The sequence below is a fragment of the Ambystoma mexicanum genome, chromosome 10, assembly GCF_040938575.1.
Source record: "Ambystoma mexicanum isolate Mex_15411 chromosome 10, UKY_AmexF1_1, whole genome shotgun sequence".
Taxonomy (NCBI): Eukaryota; Metazoa; Chordata; class Amphibia; order Caudata; family Ambystomatidae; genus Ambystoma; species Ambystoma mexicanum.
This window is the reverse complement of record NC_090932.1, coordinates 983,904,320-983,922,238: the sequence shown is the minus strand read 5'-3', so window position 1 is coordinate 983,922,238 and position 17,919 is coordinate 983,904,320. Positions and strand designations below refer to the sequence as shown.

General features: G+C 42.6%; 1 protein-coding gene across 1 annotated transcript; it reads left to right on the top strand.

The window, feature by feature from the left end:
* The first annotated feature begins 9,710 nt into the window (after nt 1–9,710).
* On the top strand, nt 9,711–10,616 carry LOC138492958 (taste receptor type 2 member 7-like). Its single transcript, XM_069620239.1, has one exon. The coding sequence runs from the start codon at nt 9,711–9,713 to the stop codon at nt 10,614–10,616; it is 906 nt and encodes a 301-aa protein (XP_069476340.1).
* The last annotated feature ends 7,303 nt before the right edge of the window (nt 10,617–17,919 follow it).

The window sequence follows — 17,919 nt, the reverse complement described above, 5'->3', positions numbered from 1 at the left end:
GGCGCCTATGGCGCCGGGACTGAAACCCTTCATGAGCCTGGCGCCAAAGGCGCCAGGACACGGTCCAAAGGGCCCCTGTAGGGGTCTGCTGGGTCCGGAGTAGTGGAAGACGGGTCTGCTTCCGAGGACCCTGGGCCAGTCCTGGCCCCTCGGGAGTGGCACCCATGACAGGTACTATTTGCAAAGGCCCTCCTTTGTCTTCGACCCAGGTCAATAGCTTAGCAAGCTTTGGCCATAAAGGTTTGTATCCATGTTGCACTATGTCAATAGTTCATTGTAGGTGACCAATGACTACCCATGCTCTGTAAATTACCACCCCTTTTTCCCATCCATCTGGGGAGAGTACTGATCCCCAGATCTGCATTTGGCCTCTGTTCTTCCATCTTTGAATTTCTTCTGTAGATTTTCCTGGACTTTCAAGTCTTCTGTTTACTTCCGATCTGATTCCAGCTCCTTTTACTCCATGCCGTTCGTATCTTATGACATGATTTTGGGTGTGCATTCTTCTTAATCTTGTCTTTGTGTCTTGCACATAATCATCTTCTTCTGGGTCTGTGCATGCTGGCGCCCTTTCAGGTAGGCTGTTCAGCCCATGAATTGACTTCTTGTTCAGCAGAGTGCAATGTGAGATAGGCAATGGGCCGTTTGCACATCTATTTAAATAGCTGTGAAAATCTTAGACTTTCCCATGCTATAAGGTAGGAGTGCACATACATATCATTTCTCCTTTGAAGGACTTCTTCCCACTTCTTTCAAAAGCTTATACCAAATGCTATTCCCATATGTGCTATGCTATACAGGTAATCGGTTAGCTCATGATCATCCTCCCGGGTACTTCGCTTATGTCTCCTTCTTGCCTCATGAGCTTTTATAATCATCTCATGAAGTATTTCTGCATAATTCCTTCTCAACAGAGGATTTCCAGGAACATTTGTCAGTGGAATTGGTGTCTTTACATGTGCTATTAATGTAGGAACAATTACCTGAGTTTTCTTTCTTTGTCTTTCAAGAACGGAATGTGTCAGTAACTTCTGAAATATGTTACCCTTAGACAACCCTTTTAGGAATTCAACAGAATTATTCAATGTGGGGCTAGGTTGCTTTACCTGTGTCTCTGTTGTAGGAACAATCACATAGGGCCTTGGTTTTCGCAAAACTACTGTTTTTGTAACTTCTTGCTGCATAGGAAGATATACAAGCACTCTTGCCTTATTTGGGTCCACATAATAGACGGACAATACTGTAAGTGAGAGAAAAATCACAATGAATAAGATACATGTGTAAATAATATACAAATAGGCCCATTTTAAGCAGCAATAACTTCTCACATGTCGTGGAGGTCTCTCGTTGTTTTCAGAAACACTGGGGGGGGGTTAATATTTGTCATAAACTACACCTCATCTGAGGATTTGTAGACCTTACTATCAAAAAGGCTAATATAGTATCACACGAAACAGGAATAGGCAGGGGGTAATTATGGTGACTGTGATTTCGGCAAAAAAGACTATCATTGTGTTCCCTATATGTCCCTGGCCGGAAGAACACCATGGCCCTGCAGGGTGATCTCGCCCTAAGTGGCAGTGGTGCAACGCCTATCTAAGAGAGATAGAGGAGAGCCAGCTGTCCCTAGTTTTACAATGTATAGTGATTAATCATCAGCTTCTATACCCGGGAACCAGTCCAGGAGAGACTTTTAAAAATTAAATAAAGAAGTCTTTATTAACATCTTTATTAACATCACAATTAAATAGTGACTTTCTTTAACAAAAGAGACGTCCGCTTTTTTCTTTCTTCCACTCTATTGCTCTTCTCAAGGAAGATGAGGTTCTCAAGCATTTGCACTATACAAGACAAATATGTCCGGCATCTAAATAAAGTGGGCCCCTTTCTATGTCTAGCCACAGTTAAAGTGCATAAATAGAGGTAGTCAATCACTTTGGCAAATCTTGAATCTAGAGTTACCAGCGAGATTCCGCACAGAGCCTCACAGCCAGTAACCTCCATACATATGAGGCAGAAGGTAAGCAGCCTTCCCCTCCATTTCCTATGTACTATCGTGTGTGCTGAGCGTAAGCACTCACGCTGTCTGACCGTGACAGGAATAGCACGCCAAACGGCATGAAATAAGCGCAAGGCCACTCAGTGAACCACTTTGATCCCTGCCCATGACCATTGTGCTCAGGGGCCGTCGCTCTACCAAGGGCGGGAGGCGGTTGACATTTCCGAAAGCTGATAAGCACGTCCTGCACTTCCGAACCCATCCACACTGTTAACCCCATAACAGACCATCAGATGGGGCATTCAGCGAGCATGCCAGACCAGGACCATTTTTAAAGCAATGAAATATGGTCATGAAGCACAACCATGACTGTGCATGCACACAGACACAGATGGCTGCAATATATGAGAGATTGTTCCATGCTTTCTTTTCCAGCCCACTGTGAGCCCAAACTCATTGTTGCTCCGTGACCCAGTCCGGGAATATCGCCACACAGGCCACAATATGGCACCATGTCATGTTTTGAACATCTAGGCTGCATGGATCTGATCTAAGGTATAAACAAACCTGATAATTTCTTTTAATTCACATGCAAATCTCAAAGTCCTGACCTTTTTCTCCTAATTAGAGTCGGGCTGAAATGCTGTCTAGAAAGACAGCGATATGGTCACAAGATGTGGTGTGCACCTAGCACCTGAGAAGAGGTGACACATTAAACATCAGAAATGTCATTGTACAATCCATTGGTATTACATTCAGTGTTCAATATAATTAATGCATTCCCCAGAAAACACCCGGGCCAAAAAGAGTTTTCTCTTAATTTGCAACCCTATGTTGGACACAGAGCACTGCCATTTTTGACGCATGGACGATTGACGTCCTATTTTGAAAAGGGATTGGTCCTGATGAAGATGATCAAAATCCAAGCATCATCGAAACCGGTCAACCCAAAACTTTCATAGATGTCTCTAATTTATTTAAGACGCATGTTGAAAAATAATTAATCTTTAATGGCAAGACTCTATACGGCTCACTTTTGGCACCTTTTATAAATCATGTTGCCTCCCTTAAACTTCCTCCCCGAATGCTATAATGAATTCAGATAGGCCCTTTGCTCTGTAGAGGAAGAAAATGAATATTCTTGACAATTAAGAAAGTCAAAAAAAGCTTTTCTACCAAGACTGTGTTCACCTCACACATTGGGTATAATACAGAGACTTCTCTCTATATATTTTTGAAGGATGAGTGTAACACACTCCGCGGACCGTGAATAAACTATTGCAAATACTCCCCCGTGAACTGGTCCATCTCATCACACCCAATTTTTTTTTTTAAAGTCTCTGCGGGACTGGTTCCTGGGTAGAGAAGCTGATGATTAATCACTGTACATTGTAGAACTAGGGACCGCTGTCTCTCCTCTATCTCTCTTAGAGAGGCATTGCACCACCGCCACCTAGGACAAGACCACCCTGCAGGGCCAGGTTGTTCTTCCGGCCAGGGACAGATAGGGAAAACAATGATAGTCTTTTTTAACAAAATGCAGAGGACTCTCCGGTGTAGATCTTTATATCTCTGAGAAATATCCACGTGTGTCTTCCTAGGAATTTTACTGCTGATGGCGTAACGTCCTCTATGACAAAAGGACCATTAAACCGTGGCTCATGCCACTTCCTCGTAAAGTTCCTTATTAGGATCTCCTCTCCGTGGAAAAGTTTGGGAAGACGTAATTGTTCTGGGCCGGTTGCTGTATGATGTCCATCCACACCATCAATCGTCTACCTAATCGAAAATACACAATAATTACTGGCATATAATGATTAATATAAGACATAAAACCTTTTACAAAATATGCAAGGTGTCTAAAAATTGTAGTGAAAGACACACATTCTTAACCTGGGTCTCGGTTGGGACAGGGGTGCACGGGTCCAGGTGCATTATCTGAAAGTACGCTCCTAAGATGTATTCACATGGCGCTTCATTGTTCAAACGAGTCGACTGATAGGTGTTAGCACAGGGAGGATATATGATCACTCTGGATTAACTATATGGGGGCAAATTAGGGTGGCTCGTGGGTATGGGTCTCATCATCTGCTACATGAAAGGAACACAGGGGAGCAAATGTTATACAGGCAATAATTCCTAAAGTTGGGGGTTTTGGAGGAGCTGGGGCAGGTTTGTGGAGACAGATGGTTTTTGCAAGCCAGGCTTCGGGCTGGTCCCACACAGGGCAATGATCTCAGAGGAAGAGAAGAAATACATTGTCACTTTACAACAAGAGAACAGGACAGCCGCCGCGCAGACAGGGGAGGAAGAGGAGGGGGTGAGCTGTGCACAGCGCTGGGAGAAGGGAGAGAGAGCTTATTAGAAATCACAGTGTGGCCTAGTGAAAGATGGAGACTGGAATAATACAAAATGGAGTCTGGGGATGTACAAGATGGAGTTTGTTATGTGTCATGCATGGCTTCCAAGCTCCGTGGCCAGTGGCCCGGACCCAGGGACGTCTCCAGCAATTGAATGAACATAACTTCCACTTCATATGGGATGTAGGGGAGGTCAAAAGGACCCTTCCTCCCCTACAGGGTCCAGCTGCCAAAGAAGTTTGTGAAGAAAAGGCCAGAGAGGCACTAGAAACCATTGTAGTTGCTTGGGCCTTCTAGCACACTTTTGGTCATGTTATCATAATCAGGGACCAACAGCGGACCAGAGGAGGTGGTCAAGGGGTGTGAGGAAAGAGGGATGGCAAGGACAGGACGCGTACAAGGATTGGGAGGAAAAAGGAAGTGGAAAGTCCACTAAAGGAGGCACAGGCCTCGAAGGGCAATGGTAGCTGTAACGCTTACCCGAAGGGTCCAGTTACCAATGAGGTGTGTGGGGAAAGGTCCAGAGAGACACTACCAATAATGGCAGACGCTTGGGAGTCCTACCACTCTTCTGGTCACGTGATCATAACCACAGACCTTTAGCCAACCATTGGAGGTGGGCATGGGTTGAGAGGAGGGAGGAACGGCAAGAACTGGGTGGGTGCAGGGACTGGGAGGAAAAATGCAAGGGAAAAGTCCAGAAAGGAGACACAGGCCTCATGGGGCAGCAATATATGCAACATTTACCCGGAGGGTTCAGCTCCCAATGAGTTGTGCAGAGAAAAGGCCAGAGAAATGCTACCAACAATGGTAGTCAATTCGGCCTTCTAACACTCTTCTGGTCACGTGATCATAATCACAGACCTATAGCCAACCAGTAGAGGTGTGCAAGAGATGTGAGGAGGGAGGGACAACAAGGACTGGGCAGGTGTAGGGATTGCGATGAAAAATGTAAGGGAACAGTCCAGGAAGGAGGCGCTGGTCTGTGTACTGGGAAAAGGAAGAGTAGCACTGGTAGTAATGAAGATTGCCAGTAAGTAATCCAGGATTTGAAATCAAGCACACACATTCACACAGCATTCATGTGCTCAATTACATGTGCACCCATTCCCGCACACACGCACAACCAACTACCCATACCTCATGCACTCATACACATTACATAATACACATATACATATCCACACATACACACACACACAAACACACCATTGCATGTACTCACGCACACACATTTACAAACAGAAACATTTTCTTAACTTTTCCCGAATCCGTCGTTGATCCAAAGAACTCCCCTGCAGCTAGGCCTCTCTGGCTCCCATGCTCAAGGCACGCATGAAACCAGAACTGGTGACTGTCATGAGCAGAGCAGGAGAGTCGGAGCATTCCAGGGCCTCTGGTGGGGGGTGGGTTATTCCATCGATTTTGGTTATGAAAAACTGCACAGAAATAATTTCTATTTGAAGTCAGAGAGCAATTAATGTAAAATGGACTCTCGTCTGAGCCACGTTTACTACTGGTTTCTCTCTGACTCTGCAAGTCTTAACTAGAGGTCACAGAGGCAGTGTCAAGGGTCACACGGAAGTTACCATGGGTCGCAATTGTGACCCGGAGCAACCCCCATATGACATCCCTGCCAGTAATTCATCATTCGGCAGGCCAGTTTCATCTGCTCCTTTGGTACACCCTTCCAGGTTCCCCTCTACCCCCATGCCTTATGTTTCCCCCTAATAGTTTCTGTCTCCAGACTTTCCGATTCCTTGAGGACAAGAATATGGCCTATGATGTTCAGAAAATTCTCCTTACATGGCTATCATTGGGATCGTTGTGGCAGTGTGCCAAAACCAGTGGCAAGCAGTTCCTGTCAGAGTTCCAAAACCCTGATAGTAATGATTCAACATCTTTATGTATCCAGAGATGTGGCCTCGTCCTTAACTAAGCAATCCACTAGGACAATGTGCCTCTACTTGTAGAATTGTATTGTTCTATTTTTAACCAGACATGATACCTATGGATTGAACATGTGATGGGGAAGGGAGGGATATCAGTGAGTAAATTCATGACTTAGTCAAGAGTATTATTAGGAACTGAAAGCTATTAATTTTATAATGATTAATGAGTAGGACGTATTTATAATGCCTGTGGTGAGCAGGGTTAATACTATGGACAGAAAGAACATATAAAGATTAGAGGCAACCAGTTTCAAAGGGCTTTCATGAAAGTTCAGACTGAGAGGGATTCTCACTTGTTTCTTTGCCACATCCTGTAATATTAAAAGGGGATCCTCCATTCACAAATTGCGACCAGATCCTTTAATAAAAGTCTTAGTAAAATCATAGAGATTACAGGATCATTATTTCTGATGCCATGCTAAAATGATCACCAATTGCTTTATCCAGGCCCCGACACACCAACTCCAATTCTCTGCCATCATTATCCTCAACCTATCAAAGGGCCCAGATCCCCCTCCGGGTGGTAACATCAAGCTCAAACGCACATTGGGCTATTTCGTTAATGTTTTTATCAGAACAAATCAAACATCATATCATTTGATTTTGATATAGAGAGAGGTCATTTTCAGCCAAAAATGTCCTTGGATGATGAGCAGAACATGTCCACAGGATCTGGAGAAGGTTTCACCACTCCATTCTTGAAGGTACTCTTGAACCCCACAGCAATGCTTTCTGTTTTGTGATGCCCCTGTACTATGCAACTCACGCTCCCACTCAAGACAATCTTTGTATGTATTTTGCTGGTGCCTTATTCGCCAGGGCACTTGGAAATACACTGTCAGCAGTTTAGGTTGTGCACTCTCTGAATTCTTGGACAACAACCATATGGGCACTGATGACTTTTGCATTGACAGTACAACTGGTTAGCACACACTCCTGCAAACCAGTGCTTGCAATAGAAGGAAATCAAGCCTGGAGGTCATACTAGGGGAGATGGAGTAGGAATAACACAAGTCACACTGTTTGATTACAGCCTTCTCTGTGCCTCTCACTCAGTCCGTGCCACATGCAGTGAGCAAGGGAAGCCCTCGCACACTTTGGGCCAGCTAGCTTATTTGCAGGAACTAGCAGCTCCAAACAGAATCTCTGTAGAGCAGAAATCACGTTCAAGGTTGCCACAGGCTTACAGAGAATGGAAAACACAGGCCCTCATTACGAGTCAGGCAGTGGACCATGGTGCTATTAGCACCATGGTCCATGCCGGACTCCGGCATGGTGGATGGCGGAATTACCGTCCCATTCCAAGGTGAGTGGGGCGGTAATTCCCCATTCCCCATTTGCCCTTCCCCATTCCCATTTTTGCCCCATAGGGCATAATGGGAATGGGGAAAGGCGCTAAGTACGGTGCCGCAAATTGCGGCACCGTACTTAGCACCAAGGTCACTTTGCGGCATGGGTTTTAACGCCTGCAAAAAGCAGGCGTTAAAACCCAGGACCTCTTAATCAGGCATTAAGGGTTAACGGCGCCGACGGCACCGTTAAACCCTTAACGCCTGACTTGTAATGAGGGCCCCAATGTTCACGGAAATTGCACCATTGAAGGTGTATTGTGTTATTTAGCAAAGGATTGGTGAGTTTGCCTCAGCAAATCCAGGTACTCGCCAACGATTATTTGTAAGACTGAATGTCATGCATAAGGAAAGTCCTCATATTGTGGAATTTTACACAGTTTCCTCAAGTGACATTTAATGACTTATCCCATTACCTCCTTCTGGCCATGCCATCAACATGCACACAGGCAGTCCCAACATTTGCTACTGTAACTCAGCCAGAAACAAACGATTGTACTATTCCTGTTCTGACCAGTATAGCTACACTGGGCACAGACAACACAATTAATGCAATTTCAATGACTTCTACATTTACATGTATTACACATAAAGGCAATCTTCATCCAAGGTTCTTTCCAAATAGACCGCACACACTGGTCTGACAGATACCTGAGCTATTTCAGCTTGTGCCTCTTCTAGCAACAACACGGTGATGCGGTGCCATACCATTTATTTATTTTTTGTATTTATTGTTTATTTGTAATGTGCACTATACAGCATTGACAGATCCGTAAAGTGAAAACATCTTCGGCATGTAGAGTTAAAATATGTGTGCACTATTAAACCACACATACAGAATCATTGTGTGGTGCAGTGCATTGAATACAATTCAAGAGGATTTGAAAATGGAGAGGAGCCAGGGTGCTGGCTGCTAGGGGTGGTGGGGATCGGGAGAGTACAGTGTTGATCTACAGTGTTGATCTAGTGGGGGATATCTTCAAGCCTTGGTACCATCCTATCAACCTACAAGAAATCTACGATCCTCAACCCTTGCCCAGTTGCAGGGACCTAAATTCAAATGGTCCAGGGGTCTTGGAAGATCTCTCCCTGTCAATTCGACCTCCTTCTGGAACCCTTTCCCACCCACTATTAGATTGCTGCCTAACCTGAAGCTTTTCAGGCAAACCTTAAACAAAGACATCTCTTCAGATAATTTCCTGGACATTGATTGGTAGGCCACCCCTTGACATTTGACTCTCTCTTCAGATATGATCATTGTCCCGTCTTTTTGTTGTCTCGTGTTTTTGTTGCGCCCTAAAGCTTGCAGGCAGCAGGCACATTATAAACATACACATGCAATAAAAATAATAAATGAATAAACGGAAAAAATAAGAAAATATAAATAGATAAACAAATAATTACATACATCCGTAAACACTAACTAGTGAGAATGCAGTCATAATGTATTTTTATTGGAGGTCTCTTCAAAGAATAGACCTTTAAAAATGACGTGGAAAAATTGGACTCTACAACGATGCCTTTATCAGCAATGATTCAACACATACAATTATTTACATGCAGAGGCACAAGCTACGGTTGCTGAGAGATGGTTTAATCCATGCAATGTTATTATAATGAGAATTATTTCCATGATGCGAGTATTTACTGTATTACTTCCTTGTTTTCAAAATTAAAATGCAATTTCCAAATATTAACTACACTATTTCTCCAGAAAGGGGTCAATATGAGACCAAGGAGGTGTGTTGTGGGCTCCTTATCTTTCTGATGAGGTATGTGACACCACGGGACGTGTATAACATATCAGAGAACTATACCACTGGATGACACATTAACCAGGATGGCCGTGGGATACTCTAACAAAACCCGCCAGATTTGCATGCACCCAGAGCCAGAGGCATGTTGTGGATTATGTCAGAGGTACATTAAACGAGTATTCAGGAGTCTATGGGAAGTATTCTCATCTTTCTGGCACTCACAAACCATCTCTTGGGGAGCAGCATTGCTGTTTGTAAAACAGTCCACATATCCACAAGGAGCAGAACCGAAAATGTGGACTGCACTTACAATCACCTTTCCAATTATAGCATCATTCCTCAATGCGATTGGAATACTCGCCAGCTCATGCACGGTAACACTGAATCTCGTGGAGTGGGCTCGAGAAAGACGCCTGAACACCTGCGATCAGATTTTAGTGGCTCTGGGGATCTCCTGCACCTGTTATCAAACTGTGAGGTTAGCTCAGCTCTATCATTGCTTCCCATGGAGTGACGCCCCTGGAATGGACTATGAGGCTCCGATCCTTGTGCAGCTTCGAATATGGACGGAAAGCTCCAGTTTCTGGATCACTGCCTGCCTCTGTGTCTTCTACTGTGTGAAGATTGTAGACTTCAGCCACCATATTGTATTCTGGGTAAAGCTGAAGATCACTAAGGTGGTACCTTGGATCCTATTGGGATCTGTTGTGGGGTCCTTCATTCTTAGTATGCCAGAATTCTGCATTTTGTATGGTGGATCCTCTCAGAATACTGCATCCAATCTTACAGCTAATTCATCTTTACCAGGTAGTGAACTTTTGTCACAAAGGTTATACTTTTATGTGTCTGGTTTTCTTGGGATCATCCTCCCTCTTTTATTTGGTATTATTTCCGTAACACTTATCCTCATGTCGCTCCGTCAACATACCAAGAAGATGAAAAACAATGCAGCAGCGATCAGTCGACCCCGGCTGGAAGCACATTTTAGGGCTGCCAGAATGGTGGGATCTCTCCTTCTTGTGTTTGTTTTCTATTTAGTGGCTAAAATGGTCATACTAAATAACCCTGAACATTCCTTCAGTTTTTTTTCCAGGATCGTCGTGGTCTCCACAACACCAGCACAATCAATCATCTTGATTCTGGGAAACACAAAACTGAAGAATAGGTTGACGGCTGTCCTCTGCCCCTGGAGGCAGTGACAAGCTCACCCAATAAAGGCATCCCTGAACTCAGAATCATCCATCTCAATGGAAGTGAGTCTTGTTCTGCTCTCACCTTCCAATGGAAAGCAATTTATTTTATTTAAACATGATATAATTGATGACACATATTTTGGTGATTTTCAATTAAGAATTGTCATAAGATGTCATAGAAATTCTACAATTTAAGCCTAATCTCGATGTAAAATGATTGGATGGCATTTCTGTCTATTGACATTTTAGTTTCACTTTTTTTTCCTGAATTTTGAAATTCAAATGTGTAAGGCATGAATATAAATATACCAGATTCTCAAAGGTGTGCTTTTTTTACATGCATAATAAAAAAATAAAATATAGGCAGACTCACGATTTCCTCAAGAGGATGATGTTGGATCAGAAGAGATCTCGATCCAATCTACCTGGGGAGGAAGGATATTCAGGGACAAGGTTTTCATTTTGGAAGCAAGACAACGCAGCGCAACACAGGTTTGAATCCCGATCCGCCCTTAGAAACAGCTAGTAGTATTAAGCTTGTTATAAAAGATCAATTATAATAATAATCTAGTCGTGGGTGTTGGCCTACTCCAGATTTCCAGAGTTTAATATTCCTCAGGGGTTGGGAGGAGGGTGCAGGCACTGTATCATGCAACCTCTTCCAGATTTGGTCAAGGAGCACAAATCATATACCATGGTCCTAGCTAGTATAGCACCCCACCCACCCCCCTAATAGTGCCGTTGGCTGCAAGGAAGTGTCATAAGACTAATAAATCATGGTATAACAAGCAATCCGCAGCCCCTCTGATTCTGGGCTCAACTGTCTTCCTAACCTCCCATGTCTGACCCAGAACAGCCTGACACAGTGCCACCATTGATGACAACTAGACAAGTTACCATTGTAGTTATCCCAGCCTTTTGTTACTGGTAGTATACTTCAGTGTGTGACACCAATTGGGCAGGACATGCAAGACAGAATGATGAGGAATACAGGCACACACTTTGTCCATTGCCTGATATACACACGTTTGGGGAGAACTGGTGGCTGCCATGGAGATGCAGTGCAGAATAAAGACATTGGTGGTCCTGCAGGTTTTTAGGGACACATTAATGTAGACAAAACCTCCAGTTTATGAACACATTACTAGGAATTAGAGACAAGCTCCTTTGATTGGTAGACACAACTAAATTGAGGAGGAACCCCAGCTGACTCCATTGGTGCCAGTGACTGGTATAAACAAATCAAGAAACTTATGTGGCTTGGTAGAGCAAAATAGACTGAATGTGAACCTCTATTTTGTGAGCAACATGCTAGGACTCAGAGAGTGACTATGCTGGTTGGTGCAACCAAATATACTAAGACTATAGGAATGATTGCACCTTTGTTTTTGCATTACATCCAACGACTACTTTGAGGATCACAGTCTCCACCACCGTTTCCTATGCTGCCAAAACTGTTGTGCAAAATTGGCTTGTGTTGATAACATAGCCAGGAATCATATGGTTTGCAGTGGGTCTCCTTAATTCTTGTGGGAGCCGAATGCATACAGCATGCTATCACAGGGGAAGACCTGTTCCACAGTCCTTCCACTCTCTGACTGTTTACTGTGGTGCCCCATAACCATGACAGAAATGATAAAGCATGTGTGTGAATTGTGCAGTAGTAGTAGCCAGGAGGATAGCACAGACACAACACACTTAAGACAGTACAGAGCAGCATGGGTTGACATCTGGTCCTGAGCTTAGGGGCCCAAATACATAGTGAAGCGCAGTATAGAAATACACACAATTCTTTTAGTGGAGTCCATAATGGGTATCTTACGTTTGGCTATCTCTGCTTGTTCCAGAAAGGCTTTTAAATGTCTCTTTCTTGTATTCTTACAGATTGCTAGCATGTCCGCTTGTAAATGACAACCCGCTCCATTTTTCGCATCCTCTTGCTATTCAAAAGTTGCATCTTTGACTTTAAACAGTGGGCCAAGAAAATACATGAAAATTGAATTCATTTTATTTTTCATTCTAATAATGCATGAGATCATATTCCTGTTCATTAACCATGATTTCGGATACACAGACTGTTCATATTAATGTGTTAAATGGTAAGTTCCCACATCAACATATATACCAGGAGTAGCATCTTAGGCTAACCATACTGTGTTCTCTTTTGTGCAGTATCACCTGGAGCGTTCCAAGTGCCAGATGGAAATAACAATAACCATCTAAGACCCTAATAATGGGATGTACTCAAAGAATATGGCAATATGCTACTTTATTATCAGCTCAATAAAGTATGGCAATTTGGTGAACAATGATTTATACTCCACACACGCCCACTAACAATCTGATTACTGATTATACAAAGGCTTTATACCTCAATATGCATCAGCTATGACATCATCCTACATGGCAAACTGTAAAACCTATTGAAGGGAGGGATTGGTTAAGGAGACATATGTACCAATGGCTTATATAAGTGTTAGTATCATTATTGTATGCCCTTATCTGGTAGACACGCCTTGAATCACCTCTAAATATGGGAGTTGGAACTCACAGATGTTTTCTTCTGTGCCTAATCTAAGACAAATATGTCTACGTACATGGCTTATCCTCTTGACTCCCTGTGTGCATTGCAATTATTCCTTGATGTGATATCCTTGATCCCAGGCCAATACATATTCTTTGCTCCTCACACAAAGCTGTTTTTCCAGCGTCTCTTGACTCTGCAGCCCTGGTCGGTCTCTGAGGTAGCTTCATTGGTTTTAACACGAGTCTGACCTCCATCTTTTCATCATGGCCTATTTTGTCATGTTATATATTCTTCTGCAGCAAGCTTGTATATGTCTCATCTACCTTGTGTTTCTGTGTATGTACACTCACTTTGTCTCTTCTCACTCATCTCTTTGGTGCTCATGATTGCTTCATATTCAATGACATGTTTCTCCTTTTCCTTCAGATACATTTTTATTCTTTGAATATGTGCGTATAATTTTGGGACGTCTTTGTGCCTTTTCTTATTGACATCAGTCTGCTCTTGTCAGATTTCAATTACAGGTCTTCAATGTCTAATGGTGTATGACATGATATGGCATTTATATGCAGACATCCTTCCACCACCTCAGTGCGAGGGTACTTTCGATATGGTTGTCTGAGTGCATAATGTCTCTCGTGTCTTCGATGCAGTATTCAGATGATACCTGGTGTCACACAAAGTGCTCTCTTATTGCATTTCCAGAGGTGCAGGAACTAGAGGTGACGTGCACATCGGTTCCTCTACACTTTTAAAGGCTGCAGCAAAGAAAAACACATTGTTCAACATGTGTCACTCTGTGGGTGTTAAGTATGCCTTGGGCAGGTGATTGCTTAGGCTATTGCATTAGTTGGTCACTGTGTTGCACTGTTTTCACAGGTGTTCCCACATATAGAGGGTTCAAATCCGGAGTGATGGAAATTGGGTTTTCATTCGGTTGTAAGGGAGCTTGTGGAGTGATTGCAACATTCCTCAAACGTTCAAGGTACTGTAGTAGTGGCTAAAGTTGATGAATATCCATTTGACCACTCTTCACTTTTATTCTCGTTGTGGGTGGCTACTGGCTTATGAAGTGGATTAACGCAAGATCGAGGGTATGGGCAAAGCACGGCACATGCTTGTGTTTGCTTACCATGGAGGCAGCTAAAACCTTAGATCTATTATCAGCTGCAATAAATCCCAGTGCATCAACTACAATGTGAGACTTGGTGTCAAGCCTTTCATTGAATATTGGGGCATGCTTGAAAATGAAATGTGGTGGCTGCTTTCCTGGGCTTTGCTAATGAAAGGTAAGGGAGAAGGCAGCCAATGTCTGTCAATGGCCATATAATCTTTGCTGAAGCACATTTCCACATGGCCATTAGTCAGTGGACTAGCCCTCACAGTTGTGCAGTACCATTCTCACTTCTTCCACAACATGGTCATAAAGGTGCAATACTGACATTTGTGGAAGTACTGCTGGCTTGGAATTTCCCTTTATTTATTTCATCTATTTCATTGGTTTGGGGACTAGTGTGGTGAAGAAGCTATTGTAAGCCTCTGAGTTGTTAGTAAGGAATAAATATACTGACACAAAGTTACACAAAGTTTGTCATTGAATAGACAGAATGTTCTATATAATTTGGGATATTTATTGAAACACGTAAAAACCCTGTCTATAGTGGCTTACATATTGCAGAGAAAAATAAATGTTGTTTTGTGCATGCCAGTTGATATGCTGGCCAAATTGGTGTTCCAAATGGGAATGTCGAAAGTCTGTGAATACGCAAGAATCTCTTGTGTAATGGTGTTGGATATTGTTCCAATCTGTACATTGTATGCAATTAAGAGCTGTTTGGAGGCTGCCTTATCCCCTTTTCTCCTTTCTAAACATGCAGTATGATGCTGTCTCATTTTGGGGCATAGGGAAGAGTTACCCACACGTATACTTGGCTTCCTTAGCAAGATACATCTTCTGCATGACTGCCAGGTGACAAGACATTTGTGTTGCCTTCCTGCATAAAAATAACTCACACTCCTAATTTTTCAGGAGGGCTGACATGTACCTCCTCCTTCTTAGGGCTTGCTCCCTGTACTTTGCAGTGGATGCAGTTTGGGTGCAGTTGAGCGAGGAGTCAGCACTGTTGATGTAACTGACTGCAACATTATACTATCAATAGCATGTGTTGTGTGTAGGAAAAGATTATACTTAGTGAAAGGTTATCAATACACGAACCTTTGGTTCTGTCTCTTAGACTCCCCTACCATATGCAGTATAATACAAATAAAGGTGTGTGAGAATATATCTTGTATCGAGGCAAGGAGCATGATCCTTTTCATGTTCTCCTTTGTCATCTGTTTCTGAGGAAATCAGTGATGGGGAATATTAAGGAATGGCCATTTCATCATCAGTAGATGCGCTCTTTGTTAATGAGCTGATGTAATATCTTCTCCCTCTTGTGGATCATCATCCTCCTCCTTCTTCTGAACCCCATCCTCTGGCACTGGCTGCAAGTGCAAATGTGCTGCATGCACACTTACATTTCTTCCAAATGCACCAGGTTATTATGAGGTAGTTGGTGCCAGTATCTGCTGTGAAAGAAATGTGTAGCTACCGATTGACCCAAGTTGCTGATGCTGAGACGCATTTACTATCTTGGATTCTCCACTGCAGACCTCTGCTGCAGTAGTAGGCGAAGAACTCACAAATGGAAAAGTTCCTCTCTTGACCACGTCCTCATCCCCTACCATGTCTAAATACGATATCAGATACAAACACCTTGATTTAACTCACCTCTTCCCTTTATTAAATGCATATAGGATTCTTTAAGTGGTTTACACTTTTTCTGCTTACTGTATGGGGATTATCAATGCTTTGGCCTTCTTCTTCACCTGTTCAATACTCTCGGGGTAGTGTCAGTGATGTTCTCTTCTCGATATACTAAACACACATGGGGTGCTATAAGTGTTTTTAGTTTCTCTGCCTACCAAATACACGTGTTCTATCTGTGCTGTGGACTTCTTCTCTGCTTTCTAATTGTACTTGGTGTTCTCTTGCTGTATTGCCTCTCTCTCCTTTCTAAATGCACATAGGTGCTCAGGTTTCAGGCGTCTCCTTTGTCTACTAAATGTAATATGAAGTGGCATTATATAACACTCTTCTGCCAATAATGTTGGCCTTGCCGGGCATGGCTCTGTAATAACCAGGGCCAGGTTGTGTTAGTTAGATAGGAGGAGGACAGATTGTTGATGGGTGCAGGTTAGAAGTATCTGTTACCTGTGTGGCTAAATGAAAATCTCTATGTTGTTTGTGGTTGATGCAGACCAGGGCAGGTTCGCCATATGGGCACCCATTGGGTTGTGAAGTGCAGACATTATCAGCATTGCTGTTGACAGAAGATGGATGGGATATGTGTATATTATGTACACAAGACCTAGCGGGCCATCTAAAGGGGTGTGTTCTAGAGGTAATGAAGTGCTGAAACTCAATGCCGATGGAGGAAGAGCCCCTCTCCTTGTATGAACAATGGACAATGCACAAGGTTTTGTAATTAACACTGCTTTCCTGGGCAGCCAGTAAAGAATATGTAAAGCTGGTGTAATATGTTTGAATTGCTTTATTCAGAGAAGTAGACTTGCCACTGCATTTTGGACTATTTGAAGTGTCCTTCTTAAGTAATCTGGATGCTGAGCTAGAGCTTGTTTGCATAGTCTAGTTTGGATACTTTTGGAGAAATCATGGCCATGTCCCTTTGGAACCACTAAATCCACGTGGGATTCTCAAAGTGCTTTGGCTTTTACCTCCACTTCTTAAAAACATTGAGGGTTCTCTCAATGCTTTAACCTTCTCCACCTACTAAAAACAATTTTATTTTGTATTGCTTTTCTCTTCTCTGCCTACTAAATGTAAGTAGGGTTCTCAGTCAATTGGACTTCTCTATTGTTTACTAAATGCAGATGGGGTTGTGCCATTTATTTGTCCTTTTCTGATTACTAAATGCACACAGACTTCTCAGTGTTTTGTCATTCTACTGTGCATACTAAAGGCAAACAGAATTCCCAGTGATTTGCATGTCTCTACCATTTAAATGTACATAGGTGCTTTGTTTTACTTGCATAGAAAATGCACGTATTCTTCTCAGGGTTTACCACTAATAGCCAAATAGAAGTCTATTCGAATACTGATGGTAATGAGAATGTGGATAAGCTGAGTTAGTGACAGCATAATCCATTGTTGACAATGTTTAAAGGTGATGAGAGGCAACTCTCTTGATAGCATCACAATGGAGGAACCATTTATCCTGATTAAGTATCATTTTTTTTAAGACACAGTTTATGACAACAGATGCAAGAATCTAATCTTATAAATTTTATCCACCAAAGGGTGTGGAAACACGTGTAGAGGTCGGCACAAGTCTAAAGTGAATATTATAATTGTCAACAAAGGAAATAAATAACATTGAGGTCAATACAAAAGCTAATTGGACAATATAATTGCCAAGAATTCATAATATGTTGTTTGAATCATGAAGAATTTTGGAAGAGTCTGATATCACAAGACATTCATGTTTATTTCAAGAACAATTACTTCATAACAATGTATAAGGTATTGATTTAAAAAAAATACACTGATTTAAATTCTTGAAAAACAAAAGAGATCTGTTTTCTACTATTGATGATACATTGGTAGGCATCAACACAATCTGAAAAGTGTGTCTAACACGTGCTTTGCCATATGATAACTACATACATTTTGAAAGTACTAAAAGTATGCAGGGTTCTATAATTGCTTCTGTCTTACCT

Bases quoted from the DNA above. Each gene is read 5' to 3' on its own strand.
- LOC138492958 (XM_069620239.1), top strand. From the start codon at position 9,711: ATGTGGACTGCACTTACAATCACCTTTCCAATTATAGCATCATTCCTC.